Source organism: Echeneis naucrates, chromosome 16 (assembly GCF_900963305.1).
Source record: "Echeneis naucrates chromosome 16, fEcheNa1.1, whole genome shotgun sequence".
Classification (NCBI taxonomy): domain Eukaryota; kingdom Metazoa; phylum Chordata; class Actinopteri; order Carangiformes; family Echeneidae; genus Echeneis; species Echeneis naucrates.
The window spans coordinates 5981421-5994777 of NC_042526.1; the positions used below are offsets into that span (position 1 = coordinate 5981421).

General features: G+C 40.9%; 1 protein-coding gene across 2 annotated transcripts; it reads left to right on the top strand.

The window, feature by feature from the left end:
- Positions 1 to 1593: 1593 nt before the first annotated feature.
- Positions 1594 to 12793, top strand: wfdc1 (WAP four-disulfide core domain 1). 2 transcript variants are annotated; one of them, XM_029523410.1, is made up of 7 exons: positions 1594 to 2088; positions 9720 to 9915; positions 10388 to 10471; positions 10580 to 10720; positions 11124 to 11174; positions 11256 to 11315; positions 11435 to 12793. In XM_029523410.1, exons 1-6 carry the CDS (start codon positions 1996 to 1998, stop codon positions 11312 to 11314), a joined length of 624 nt encoding a protein of 207 aa, XP_029379270.1. In that variant the 5' UTR covers positions 1594 to 1995; the 3' UTR covers position 11315; positions 11435 to 12793. The 2 variants fall into 2 exon arrangements, with proteins under 2 accessions (XP_029379270.1, XP_029379271.1); XM_029523411.1 differs by having other exon boundaries at positions 11440 to 12793.
- Positions 12794 to 13357: the final 564 nt, after the last annotated feature.

Sequence of the window (13357 nt, forward strand, 5' to 3'; positions counted from 1 at the left end):
GACATACTCATCCTTGGTGTACCTTTAAGTAGGTTAATGCATTTTTCCTGATTTATGCTTATTGACACAGTGTAGGTGGCTTTTGCAGCACAGTGAGTGTGGTGTCTTTGTCGTTGCCGTTTCAGAATGCAAGAACAAAACAATTAGACAGCAAACAATAAACATCATCATGAAGGCTAACTAGAACAGAGAGTATTGGGTCTAAATGATTACACGCCAAATAATGACATGTGCTGCCATTTGTTAGGTTGTTGGAACAGCAACGGATTTTCCCACTACATGGTCCTAGTCTCAAATAATGGAGTAGGGTAAAAACAATGTTAGATTGCCAAACATTTGGTGATCTTTACACTTAAAAAAAAAAAGTTTTTTGTGCCATATATTCATATGTTCACCAGGCACTTTGATCAGTTCTCATCCTTACTATAAAGTGAGTCAGCTTGAAGCCTTAAAAAACAAAGCTGTGTTATAAACCGGCAAACAGGGCAACATCATCTTTAACTTGTAAACTAGCTGCAGGAGATAAAATCTGCAGCTGTCTATGTCATATTCCAAAGAATTTTAAGTGGTAAATTAGTTACTATTAAATGGTGTAAACTGCATCATGTGCAGATGTTTAGATGGTTGTTTCTAAATTGCATCTCTGATTCATAGTGATAGTATCAAACCGTAGCACCAGATCTTTCTCACTTAGTTATTAATCCATCCCTTTTCCATTATTGTTACATGTTCCCCCTTTTTTCCACTAATTTTTTCTCTTTGCTTTTTGTCTAGGCCTGGGCCTCCCAGTGACATGTGCCCTGCGCCTGTAAAACTAATAATGACTGAGATTTGTGCAGGCTTAGCATTCTTGCTCCCTTTCAGTGCAAGACACTGGGAATGGGGAGAGAGGAAGGGACGGGAAGGAATGAGATGTTTAGTGACAAGGTGGGGGGGGTGAGGTAGGAGGTAGATGTCCTTGTATGAGACAGAACACTGAGAGATACATGAAGGAAAAGAAGCTGGAGAGAGAGACAGAGAGGCCCCTTTACTGGGGGCAAACCACATGCCTTCTTTCTTTATGGGTCACTGCCACTGAAATCACACTGCATCCACTCCAAACATATTAGACAGACAGACAAGTGTACACACATGGACACAAACACACATCTCCTCATTCAGGTGGGTTCAAGTATGAAATCATGCATATCCTCTCCCGCAGAAATGTTATGAATGTAAACAGGGATGTTCAATCGCTGATAGTTACACCATATACATGCTTGAACACTATTACCAGCACACCGCAAGTACTTCCTAACCCCACACTTAGCAAAACCGTTTATTTTCTCTCCTACAATACCACACATCAGGAAAGCATTTGAAGCAAAACCACAGAAGATAAAATACATCTCCACCACGCATTGATACAACTCTGTCAAAATTGCATAAAGTTCACCAGATGTGCTGTGAGATGCAACAAGGGGGCAAGGGGGAGGTTTCGCACGCACTGCCCTCTCTAATGCCCCCCCCCCCCAGCCTCAGCTCCTTTCACCTCCCCTCCTCTCTCTCAGAGACATGTGCGTGTGCTGTGCCAGCAGACAGTTTCAGCTCTCAGCGACTGATGCATGGACAGCTGCTGTTTCTCCCCTTCCCCTCCTTTTCACTCCCCGAACTATTCTCCTCTCTTTGCTGCTTCCCTACACTGCCTCCATTCATTCCCTCTGTACTTTCCCCTTCTTTCCCTCTACTTTGTCATTCTACCCTGCACTTTTCCTCAGGCAGATATAAAGGCAGGTCCTGTAGAAGGGAGAGGGGCTTGTGTAATCTCTGGCCGCACATGAGCACTGCAGAGTTATTGCTTCAGCTGGAAAATTACCGCAACAGAGGACTTAGAAGCAACTAGAGAGCAAACTTTGGGATAAGCGGAGGACCCAGAAGGAATACTTTTAAGTCAGCAGAGGACGGGAAGGATTGAGACGCAGGGAGAGTTTGCAGTTGGGGTGCAGTACACAGACCATGCCGGGCTCTGTGCTGCTGCTGCTGTCCCTGTTGGTCCTCACCACAGGAAGTGATGCCAGACGAATCAGGAAAAGAGGTCTAAACCATAAGGTAAGGCTCCTAACATCACCTGTGATTCTGTAAGTTTGTGGTTTAAAAAAAAAAACTTCATTACAGCTGTTTTTTCTAAGAAGCATTCAAAGTGGAAGTAGGTGAGAGATCACAGTGTTGCAGTAAAATCCAGAGTCTGTTACAAAGAGCTGGCTGCACACTGCAAGAGCATTTTTGTGGTTGAGGTGAGAGGTGGTCAAGTTGACCTAAGACCTGAAGTGAAATAACCCAGAGACGAAAGATCAGTGGAATAAATCAAGAAAATGTGTTCACTAAAGGTTCAAACATGAATAATTAGTTCAAATAGTTCAACAGAAATACAAGTCATTTGTGGTGAGAGTGAAGTATTAAGTTTGATATCACTCGAAAACTAAATTTGTGTGATGGATAAAAAGCTTTAACTGACAGTTTGTTAGGTTAGCAGAAGACAATGCTTCAGTTTTTAGGTGGATCGAGGAACAAGATGCAATGTGAGTTTTTACACTTTTCAATGGATTAAAAATGTAGTTTGTCTTAAATCTATCCTAACTAGCCGCTCCCTGGACCATTTTATATACACCACAGAAATATAGTATGTTCATTATATGTTATGAGTACATAGTATGGAAATATGGTACTTTCTATTCTACCACATGAATTTGTCAGCCATAACAACACATTTCATCTGTAGATGATGCATTATTGCCATTGCTATTTAACTGGAACCAATCAATATATATAAAGTATTCCAAATTAGCTCCATATCAATCAACTACACATACGACTTTTGATTATATATATTTTTTTTTAAAGGTTGGTTTAAATTGATTCACTTCACTGACTTACACACAATAATATAAGCAGGAATATTCTACTAATTATTTTTGAATGAGAGACTTCACTTATTGCTTGTAGAGAATCTGAAAATTTTTTTCACTGCAGCTGGTAAAGACACAGCTTGAAAAATTTTAATAGACATGCTTTGATTTTCAGACATAAATAGCTTCTTGGACATGAGAGGGTTTTGTTGTTGTTGTTTGGAAGAGCATCTGAAAGTGGAGTATGCAGCAGGTTGGAATAAGTAGATTATTTTCAGATTTCCATATGAGTAATTGAGGACCACACTGGATGTGCAACTTCTGTCTTTGTGTGTGTGTGTGTGTGTGTGTGTGTGTGTGTGTCTGTGTGAGGGACCGAGAGAAAGAGAGAGAGAGAGAGCAAGCATGTGTTCATGGTGGATTATTAGGGCAGGAACTGAACTTGCAGACCGGGCCCCTGCTTGTTAACTAAGCTCAGTGTAGCTGATTGATCATCCCTAACAAGGGCTCACTGTAGCGTACTGCGTTCTCTTTCTTTCCCCCCTCATGTGCTCTTTCCTCCTCTGTGAAACCTCTCGTGCTTCAATGTTCTCACTTTCTGACTGGTTTATGGCCTCATTGGCCCATCTCTCTCATTCTCAGCTTTCATCTCTCTTCCACTCTCTCGTATGCAGTAGTTACCCTTTCCCCCTTCTTCCCCCTCATCCATGTGTCTCCCTCAGTATACCAACCCCCTTGTTTTCCCTCTTTCAAATGTCTTCCTCTTGTCTCCTCCTGCTCCAGGATGGGCCAAAAGCACCGTCTTGCTGGACTCTGCTTCAAAGCTGCTGTAATTGGAACATGCTGAGACGACTGTGCAGATGGAGTTTCTTTCTCTTTCCTTCTGAACCTTTTCATCTCTGCATATTTCTGTTTTTCATTTTTTTAGCCACTGCCCTCCCACATACACGCATATACCCAAAAAAACTATTATTAACCATCATTGTTAGTTTTAACATTTTTATTTAAGAATTCAAATTATATGAACATAAGATAAGCAAATGTACCTGCAGTGATTTTAAGGCCTCCTGCGATCAGGGATGGCAGAATAACGTCTTTTTCATCAAGGTACTGGAAGTGCTATTTTAAAATCAGATGTGTAATCAGGTTCCTCAGTGTTGATTGGAAATGTATTCTCAAATTCTGAGCAGTCAAGATTACATGCATTTGGAAAATTTCATCCAAACTGAGTTTCCTTTACTTTCGTCTCCCGCTGCCTTCTTAGATTTGGTCCCTAACATTCTCTGTCTGATTTGTACGTAAGGTGTTTAAGTCTCTTTGACATGGGGATCAGAGCCACCATCTCTTTTCTAGACCTCCAGCTAACACAAGGTTCAAGGGTCACTGGTAGTACTTTTCTAATTTCCTCTTGGTGTTTCACAGAGAAATTGCCTGTCAAATAATATGTAACATGTAAAGGCTGGAGAACAAAGATTTAGGGGGAAGCTTATAATCAAAGGACTCAGACTCACACACACACACACACACACATATGATTTAGTCCCTTACAGCCATAACACACTCCGGCTCAGACATGTGTCAGGGCATGCCGTTGTTTAAGCGTGTCTGAGATGAGGCCACTACCACAAATCTTTACAGTTTCATTTATCTGATGTGTTGTGGACTGTTCTAACAGCAGCTGGTGTTAAAACAAGGACCCTGCAGAAACATGTCTATGTCAAGATTTTGGGCTGAAACATAACAGACACACACCTAGCTTAAAAGACCAGGGGAAATTTGTAGCTTTTGAGAAAATTGTTGTTTGCAAATAGTGGCTTGCTACTAGTAGTTTACCGCATGATGTGACCCCGTTCAAAGGAAAAGAGGAGCATGAGATTCCTGTCATTAAAGGATTTAAACATTTTCATTCACAGGATTTAAAGTCACATTTTGAGTGTGGTGGTTGGTCATTACTATTTAATAAATGCACCTGAATATCTGAAACACAAGTTACTTTGGTTCAGTGGAAAACAATCTGTAGCTTTTCAGGCAACGAGTTAACACATCATGAGAATGGATAATAATTGCAACACATCAAGACATCTGGTCATGCCAGTATTTAATGGTGTGAAATTTCAGACAGTTTCATTTCGTTGAAATAGTAATGCAAGTAAATCATCAACATTTTTACGTCGCATTAATTTTTAGACGCAAGTTATTGAACCAAGCCATTTTGGCAATGGTGACCTATCTTATTAGCTTTTATAGAATCTAGAGAATATATAATCGTGTTAGCTGGGTTAGTGTTTTACCTTGGGGGAATGTCTTGGAGTGGTAGCCTACGGTGAACAAAATGAAACAGTAAAGTAAGCAGAACTTAAAGAGAAAATAGGCAAAATTATGCTTGGAGCTCTAAACAAAAAAGCGGTTAGTAATACTCTTGACAGGGAAACCTACACCCATTCATGTTGTGAGTGTGCGGCCCTAAAAAGGACTAATCCCAGTCAGATGATGTGGGCCTGCGGGTCAGCAACACATTACTGGATTTAGACTCGAGCAAATTGTTGCCCAATGCCACAGGTACACAAAGAAACCAAAAAGGCAAACTAATTTTCACATCAACTTCTGCTTCCTGTCACAGCTGGTCCGTGGACCACACTTTGAGAAATATGGGAACTCCAGCAAAGCCATTCCTGTCACGTCTGGATAGCACTGAAAAGTAGACACCATTTGTACCGCTTTCCACAAAACCAGTTCACCGCATTTAAAGCTTTGTTGCCATATCTCACAAAGGTTCACAGAAATTCAAGGTTAGACACCACCATTTTGTGCCTCTGTCTGCAATGGAAGGACTGCTTTTCCCAGTTGTGCATCTACGCCCAATCAGTCAATGAAACTCTAATCACTGACTGATTTACAACCTCTCAGCTGAGCCTTGTGTGTCTCTATCTATCTGCAAGTCTGTCCATCTTTTTGCCAGCCTGACTGCTGGTTTACACACAGTAAATTTGTCCTGACAATTCAAAAGCTAACCAGATGTGTCCCGTGGGCTACTTCGTTTCATAGATTTCAGTTGGCACTCATACGACATAGCACAGTTTCTCTTTGTTTACGCATATATGTGCGCAACCTTGACCCTGCAGTACTATATGGGTATATGTTTGAGATTGGGTGTGGTATCCTTGCACAAAGGAAGCAAAAAATCTCAATATCTCTCTGAGATCTCTGGGTGAAACCATGAATGGCCTGATCTCAGTCAAACTAAGGAGCCAGACAGGGTCTCAAGTGGCTTCTTCCCACGAGCTCTCCTTAAACAATAGAAAAGAACTAAAGACAAAGATGAGGAAAGACAGAGAGAGGAAAAGAGCAGTTGAGATCAGCTGCCATCAAGCCACTCTTTCTCTAAACCAAAGAGGAGAAGAAAGAAAAAAACAAGACGGAGACAGGCAGAGAGGTGGATTACATGCCGACAGATAAACATGAACATCACACACAGGCCCACTGGCAATGTCTATACGGGACAGCAGCACCGCAGACAGGAGTGTAAATAAACAGTGTGCAACATCAGAGAGATGTGGGTAGCATTGTGTGATAGGGCTCAGGATATAGAACATGGTGGTGGTGGGTCTTCTGTTGTACAAACACGTGACACAACACACACACAAAAGGAGACCGGAGAGTTTTAGGGATAAAATATATATATATATATATATATATATACAAAAGTCCTGTTAAAAAAATGGGCAAAAAAACATGATCATGATCATGTTGGTGATGCGTAACTAGAATGATATAATAGAATGAATGGCCTCTGCACTGCATGGCATTTATGCATACAAGCAAGGTCAAAGTCAACACAAGCAAACAAACACACACATAAACAGGAAGGGCACTTGACATTTTGTAGGAGACATTTGCAGGATACTTTGGGAACAGATCGGATATAAGACAAGGGGAGACGGCAGTGGTCATTATGTCATTATCCAATCACAGCAGACTTTGTAGTGCTCATTCATACGTAGATGTCGTAGAACCAAGGGACGCTATGAACGGCTGGGACTCCACTGCTCTTACTCTTTGATAGCCATGAGTGGACGGCACAGAGGAACTGTAGTTTGCAGATTGATGTACAAGCAGAGGAAACTGTACGTGCTATGGCTTGTTGTGTCATATGATACTGGGACAATTTTATGACAGAGCGATGATAAATGGACTCGTTTAAGACGAAATTGTCTGTCTAGCTTTTTCAGCCCTTTAGGGGCAGGGCAAAAAACTGGAAACAGCACTGATGTTTCGCAAGTTTAAAGATTAGGTATGGCCGACTTGGCAGCAAAAGGACAACTTAATTACAAGCCATTGACTGGGGCACCACTGCTCGATTAAAAACACCCTGAGAATTGCTTTACTCTTTTATTTGGAGTGTCTGATGTTCACATTCCTTTTGTTTGGCAGCAGAGAGATTTTCCAAATTATATGATCTACTTTATAAGAACAGAGAAGAAATTCACCGTGTGTGAGACCACAGCCATGTTGGTATTCACCATAGCACAAAAGCTACTACTGACACATTCCATATAAAGTTAGCATGCAGCACTCAGAGTCAGTTTAGCATTGTTTCTGTCGCTATTGCTCAGAAAGATATTGGCCTCTAAATGTTAAATTCTTCAATATGATCATCAGCTAGTTCCTAACTTTGTCTATCTGACATTTGGTGCTGAGCAAGTAAAAAATTCTAAGCTGGAAACAACTGCTGAATCTGCAAATGAATGAATCACACCAGTAAAGTTTCAACTCTTAAGACAAAACAATGACTATAATAATGCTAAAAGAGATCAATGCTCTTGAAGGGAACTGCAGAGTGGGGTAGTAATTATTTATGGGAATATTCACTCAGGTTGACACCTTTAACATTACAGATTGTCAATTAATCTATTCTTCATACAAAAATGGTGACTATGGCAGCTCTAACAAATATATAGTTCAATTAAATAAAGTAAACAAAGCTAAGAGTCCAAGGAGGGCTTTAATACCAGCTGTCAGAACAATTCAGTTTCCAGGTCTGACATATCTCTGGATTCACCCCAAAAGAACTGAAATTTAATAACCAGCCTCAAGAGCGAGTGAACACTGACAACAACAACACATTAAACACAAATGCTGAAAATTGTCATCTGAAAACACATTGCTTACAGTAATATGCCTAACTCTGAGAGAAAAAACTCTGTCTGCAGAGCCACACATTGTTCCCTCCATCCCTCCATGGTGTGAATCCACCTTCCCTCTCACCCCCCCCAAACCAGCCATCCACCCACTAAGCTCGCAGCTGCCAGAACGAATTAATGTGTGTTTAAAGTGAACACACATACAGTGTGTGTGATACCACCATGAGCGCCAAACATTTGCTTTCATTCTTCCGGCTGGTTTGTACGAACATTCAGTAAGCCTGCCAAATAAACAGCACAGTTTTAATGATCGTGTGCAACCCACAAGCTGATTATCTAATTACTAATCTACTGCGAAGAAAAAACACCCATTTCTCCCTCTCTCTCTCTCTTTCTCCCTTTCTCGCTCTCTCTGGTGCACCCTTAGATGCCAAACAAATGTCGTAAATAAGTCACCCACCCAACTGAAAAACCGAAACCTTGTGGTTGTGTTTGTTTGTTGCGCTGCATGTGTTCTCTGGCTCATAACAAACAGCTCTACACAAATATAATTTCAGTTCCAGGCTCAGTGACTGCCATGTGATCAATAAAACTATCAGGAAATGTTTACTCTTAACTAGCAGGTAAATACATGCAGATCCCGCGACCGGTTGAGCAATGAACCTTTTAGCAGTAGAAACTCAAAGGTTTACCATTTACCGTGTAGCACTCAAACAATGCTCTGTATGTTGACTTTTCCCTTGCTTAAAGTTCCCTTCCTAATGTTAGACTAGACAGAAAATGGCACATTATTGCTTTTCTCATAGCAGTAAATAGAAGTGGAACCAAATTGGAGACTTGATTACTGTGTAAAAAAAAAATATGTTGTTTTGTGGAGGGCAGCTCTGCTTCTTCCTGTAATATTTCCCATGTGTATGCAACCCACAATGAATGGCAGCTTATATTGTGCTGAAAAACTTGTGATAGTTGGTACCAGCTGTGTGAAAGAGTTTAAGCCCACAAATTCTTTCCTTGGCATGTCCAGACCAATGAGTTGCAATCAATAGAGCTGCAGTTTGATAAAAATTACCTCTCCACCAAGGCCAGAGTAGGTCTTTTAAGCAGTAGTGGAAAAGTGTGTGTGTGTGTGTGTGTGTGTGTGTGTGTGTGTGTGTGTGTGTGTGTGTGTGTGTGTGTGTGTGTGTGTGTGTGTGTGTGTGCGTGTGTGTGTGTGTGTGTGTGTGTGTGTTTGCATCTAGGCCTCAACTTGATGTTGGCAAAGCCACTGACATGTATGAAGTGCGTCTTTGCTTGGCCCAGGGTCCTGTGTCCTACTTTCTCCCTGTCAAACTCGCTGGGGAAGTGTGTGTTCCCACAGTGAATCACCTCTCAATTCAGGTCAAGACGTTAGCAGGCAGGCATGCACACTAAAGCCAGATATGAAACGTCTCTGCTACGGAGCCACTGCCAGCAGAGACGAGGAATGACCTTGGTCCAATGCTGCCCTCTAATGGTTAAAATAAATCTTGTTTGATAGTTTCTTTTCAGTTACTTTTGTTCGTATAACTGTTGGAGAAAGAGTTTCTCCCCTTTTGAGCTGGTAGCTCACTTTTCACAGACGCAGGACCTCTGCTTAAGTGATTTTAATGTCAGAGTGAAAGGACCTCCACATTGTCATTCATGACATGGCCATTTGATTCTCTCTGTCTCTAAGGACTATGAATACCCCAACCACCCACAGTCGACGCAGCACCAGAAGAATGACCGATGTCCACCCCCACCCCAGATGCTGCCAGAGCGAGCCTGTGAGGTGCCAGGCTGCCGCTCAGACTCAGAGTGTGAGCGGCATAAACGCTGCTGCTACAACGGCTGCATCTATGCCTGTCTGGAATCTGTTCAGCCACCACCAGGTCAGCAGAGGGTTACAGACAGTTACACCCAGAGCAGCGTTTAGATGTTAAATCCGAAGAAAAGAAGGCCTTTAACCTGTTACCAGGCAGACAGGGCTATTTTTGTGGACAAGCACCAAAACACACATGAAGCTGAGTCCATCAGTCTCCTTTAACAGATTAAAAGCCAGAAGGACGACAAGAATAGAATAAGGTCACTCAGCATTTTCAAATAAATGTCAAATTTGTCACAGCCTTATGAAGATGGAAAACTAGTAGAGACCATAACAAATATAACCAATAACTTTTCAAAGTTTTTGAACTACGACAAATACCTTCACCAAGAAGACACAAAGATTTGTACTTACACTTTCTGTTAAAACATGCAGCTACAGTTTTTTGAAGAAATTTAGATTTTTCATATTTGATCTTTGAATAGCTCACTGATCATCCCTGAGGCTCTTATATGTGTAATATTTTGACGTGTGTCCAGTGCTGGACTGGCTGGTGCAACCTAAACCTCGGTGGTTGGGAGGTAACGGCTGGTTGCTAGATGGTCCTGAGGAGGTTCTGCAGGGTAAGTGCAGATATCTGACTGAGTCCAGAAAAAAACCCTTATAACTAGTTGCATGACTGAGAAAATTCACCCCCCACCCTATTGCAATACATGATCTCTGCCCACCAGCTGAGGCCTGCAGTACAACTGAGGATGGAGACGAACCTCTCCACTGTCCCACGGGATATGAGTGCCACATCATCAACCCAGGAAACCCTGCCGCTGGCATCCCTAACCGGGGACAGTGCATCAAGCAACGTGGAAACTCTGGTGAGGCCCTTCTGCTAACTGATATAACGGAGGGATTAGCCATGTGATATGGTTTTGAATCCAGACCACACATGAGCTCCTAACCCTAATCTCCTGTCTACCTGATATAATGAAATCACTCTTCAAAGATTGACCTGTTATAAAGGAATCTGGTCTGATATCGCTCAACAAATATAATGCAGCATGTGCCAAGTGCTGCTATTTGCCGTGACCAGGCACTTGATTGGACTATCCCCACATGGCTGAAGTTAGTTGCAAAAATGCAAGACCACTGATTTAATGAAGAAAACATAAAGTCTCTTTTTATTGCTATGTCAGCAAAAATCACAATGTGTAGTACGGCAAGACCAGATGTTATCTTTTTTCTCTATTCTTATAATAATTCTGGCCATTTTATTTACAGATGGACGTGGCTTGAGGCATAAATACTTTAAGGACTACAAGGACTACTTAGGTAAGTTAGGTAACATGCAGTACTAACAGTTAGTCTGAAATTTCACCAATCAGTAAGACATGTTGATGTTTTTACTGACAGGTACCAGTTCGAACAATGCAGTCGGCTACGAAAAGCATCACCACAAGCACCTGGGATAAAGTACATTTTGAGTTACATTGAACTATCATGTCATTTTAAAAAACAAATAACTCACTTTTTACAACTCTAATGTGTTTTTCTTTTCTTTCTTTTTTTTTCTTTTTCATAACTACTGTCAGATCAGCCATGACCTCAGCCTCAGCTACGACCATATCACAACCTCAGACATCAGTCCAGTCCTGTTCAATCTGCTCTCATCACACCTGAACCAGGATCAGATCTTTTTTCTTTCTTTTTTTTTTTTTTTTAATTTACTTTACTTACAGCTGCTACCTCCTCTTCGCAAAGTCAGTTTTTTTGCGGCCTCTTTCTCCTCAGTCACAACCTTCTTTGGGAGACAAGCCTGATACACGTGCGCTACACAGCCAAAGAAATAAGTGCTCTCTAATGAAAGGAAGGAGCAAAGGGTGTCGGAGGCGGAGCAGAGAAAGAGAGGGCGGGGTGTGCACCAAAGCTGTTTTATCAAATATCTCAAAGGAAGTAAAGAGACCTTGCCATTTTACGATTTCTCTCTAACCTTATTCCTTACACATGGACAAATCCTCTGCCTCAAAGTCCAGTCAGCTGAGATAATCAAGACCATGTGGCCCTGTTCCTCATACATTTTACTCAAATTTCATCAAACCTGGAAAGTTTCATAGGCAACTAGGAGAGTTGTGTTGGTTGTATCTTTGAATCAAATCCGACTGTGACTTAAAATGCAGTCTAAAGTATGAATAGCGTAGGGGTGGATTTGGAAAAGCTGAAGGAAAGGCTGAAGTTTGAGGAGTAGACTATGAATTCAAAAGAAATTAATATAACAGAATCATTTGAAAGGAACAGTTGAACAAAATCTACATTTAAATGGAAACTTCATCTGTGGAGAAGGAAACCGTGAATGGCCTTTAAAGTCCCCTTTAAAAGAAGCCTTCTGAGGGTGAGTGTTCGGTACTAAACAGATAAGTGTTAGATGTTAAGTGTTAACTGAAATACACAATGGGAAGCGGAGCTTTTTACAATGTGAGTCATGCAACATATATTTACTAGCTCGGCATGAGTATGCAAATGTTTTGTAGGTGTTGGAAGTGCATGAGTCATCTCATGACTAATTATTATCTGACAAACAAATCGCGTTCGCCTGCCCATTAAATCGTGACATTTTCACAACCCTGTGTTGGTGTGTAAACATCGGAACAGAATAGAGCTGATATTTAGAAACTGGGCAAAAGATAGTCTTTGTTTTTTTTTCCTGAAACTTAACTCCTTTCACTTCACTAAAGTTGCATTTCCGTTTTCTCTGTTATCAATCCAAATGGTGCTCATGTTTATTGCTGCCAATAATGACAGAAGAATAAGCTGGTCCTATAATAAGCTGAAGGTGCAAAACAAAAAGCTATAACCATAATCTGCAGAATTAAAGTTATGTCTGAATGTTGCTATCTGACTGGTGCTGTAATGCTGCCTTGTTTATTCTAAATAAATCACATTTTTGAATCTGGTCTGGGGTCTGTGATGTTTCTGTTGACATTTTTGGACTCAGGAAGGAGTTGAAGTTACACAAATTATGACTAAAAATCAAACAAGTAGATGTACACAACATAAAGACTACAGCAAAGACATCGATCCTATTCTGCTTTGTATTTATTCTTCAGCAGCAGATTAAGCTGAGGCAAAGAAGAGCACATCAAAACACAATTGGAGTCTTTCTGATAGTTTCAGGATATCCTCGGAGAAAAATTAATTTGCACCAAAAGGAAAACGTGGAAAAAGATTTTAAATTGTTCCCCTTCTTTAATTAATTTTTTTCCATTTAATGACCAGTGACAAAGACAGCCTCAGCTATCATTGGTATTTATTTTCATGGCCCAGCTACCTCAAGGGAATATAACCTTGTTTTTTTTTAAATAGTTAGGACTTGCTATCCATTTCTAGTAAATGTTTTTTATGTGCTGCTGGAAAAATAGTGGTGATGAAGAACAGTTATTTGAAATGCAGCATTATTTTTAATTCATTGAAGCTGCTAATTTTCACAATATCATATAACGGCAGCATCTCAAATGTAT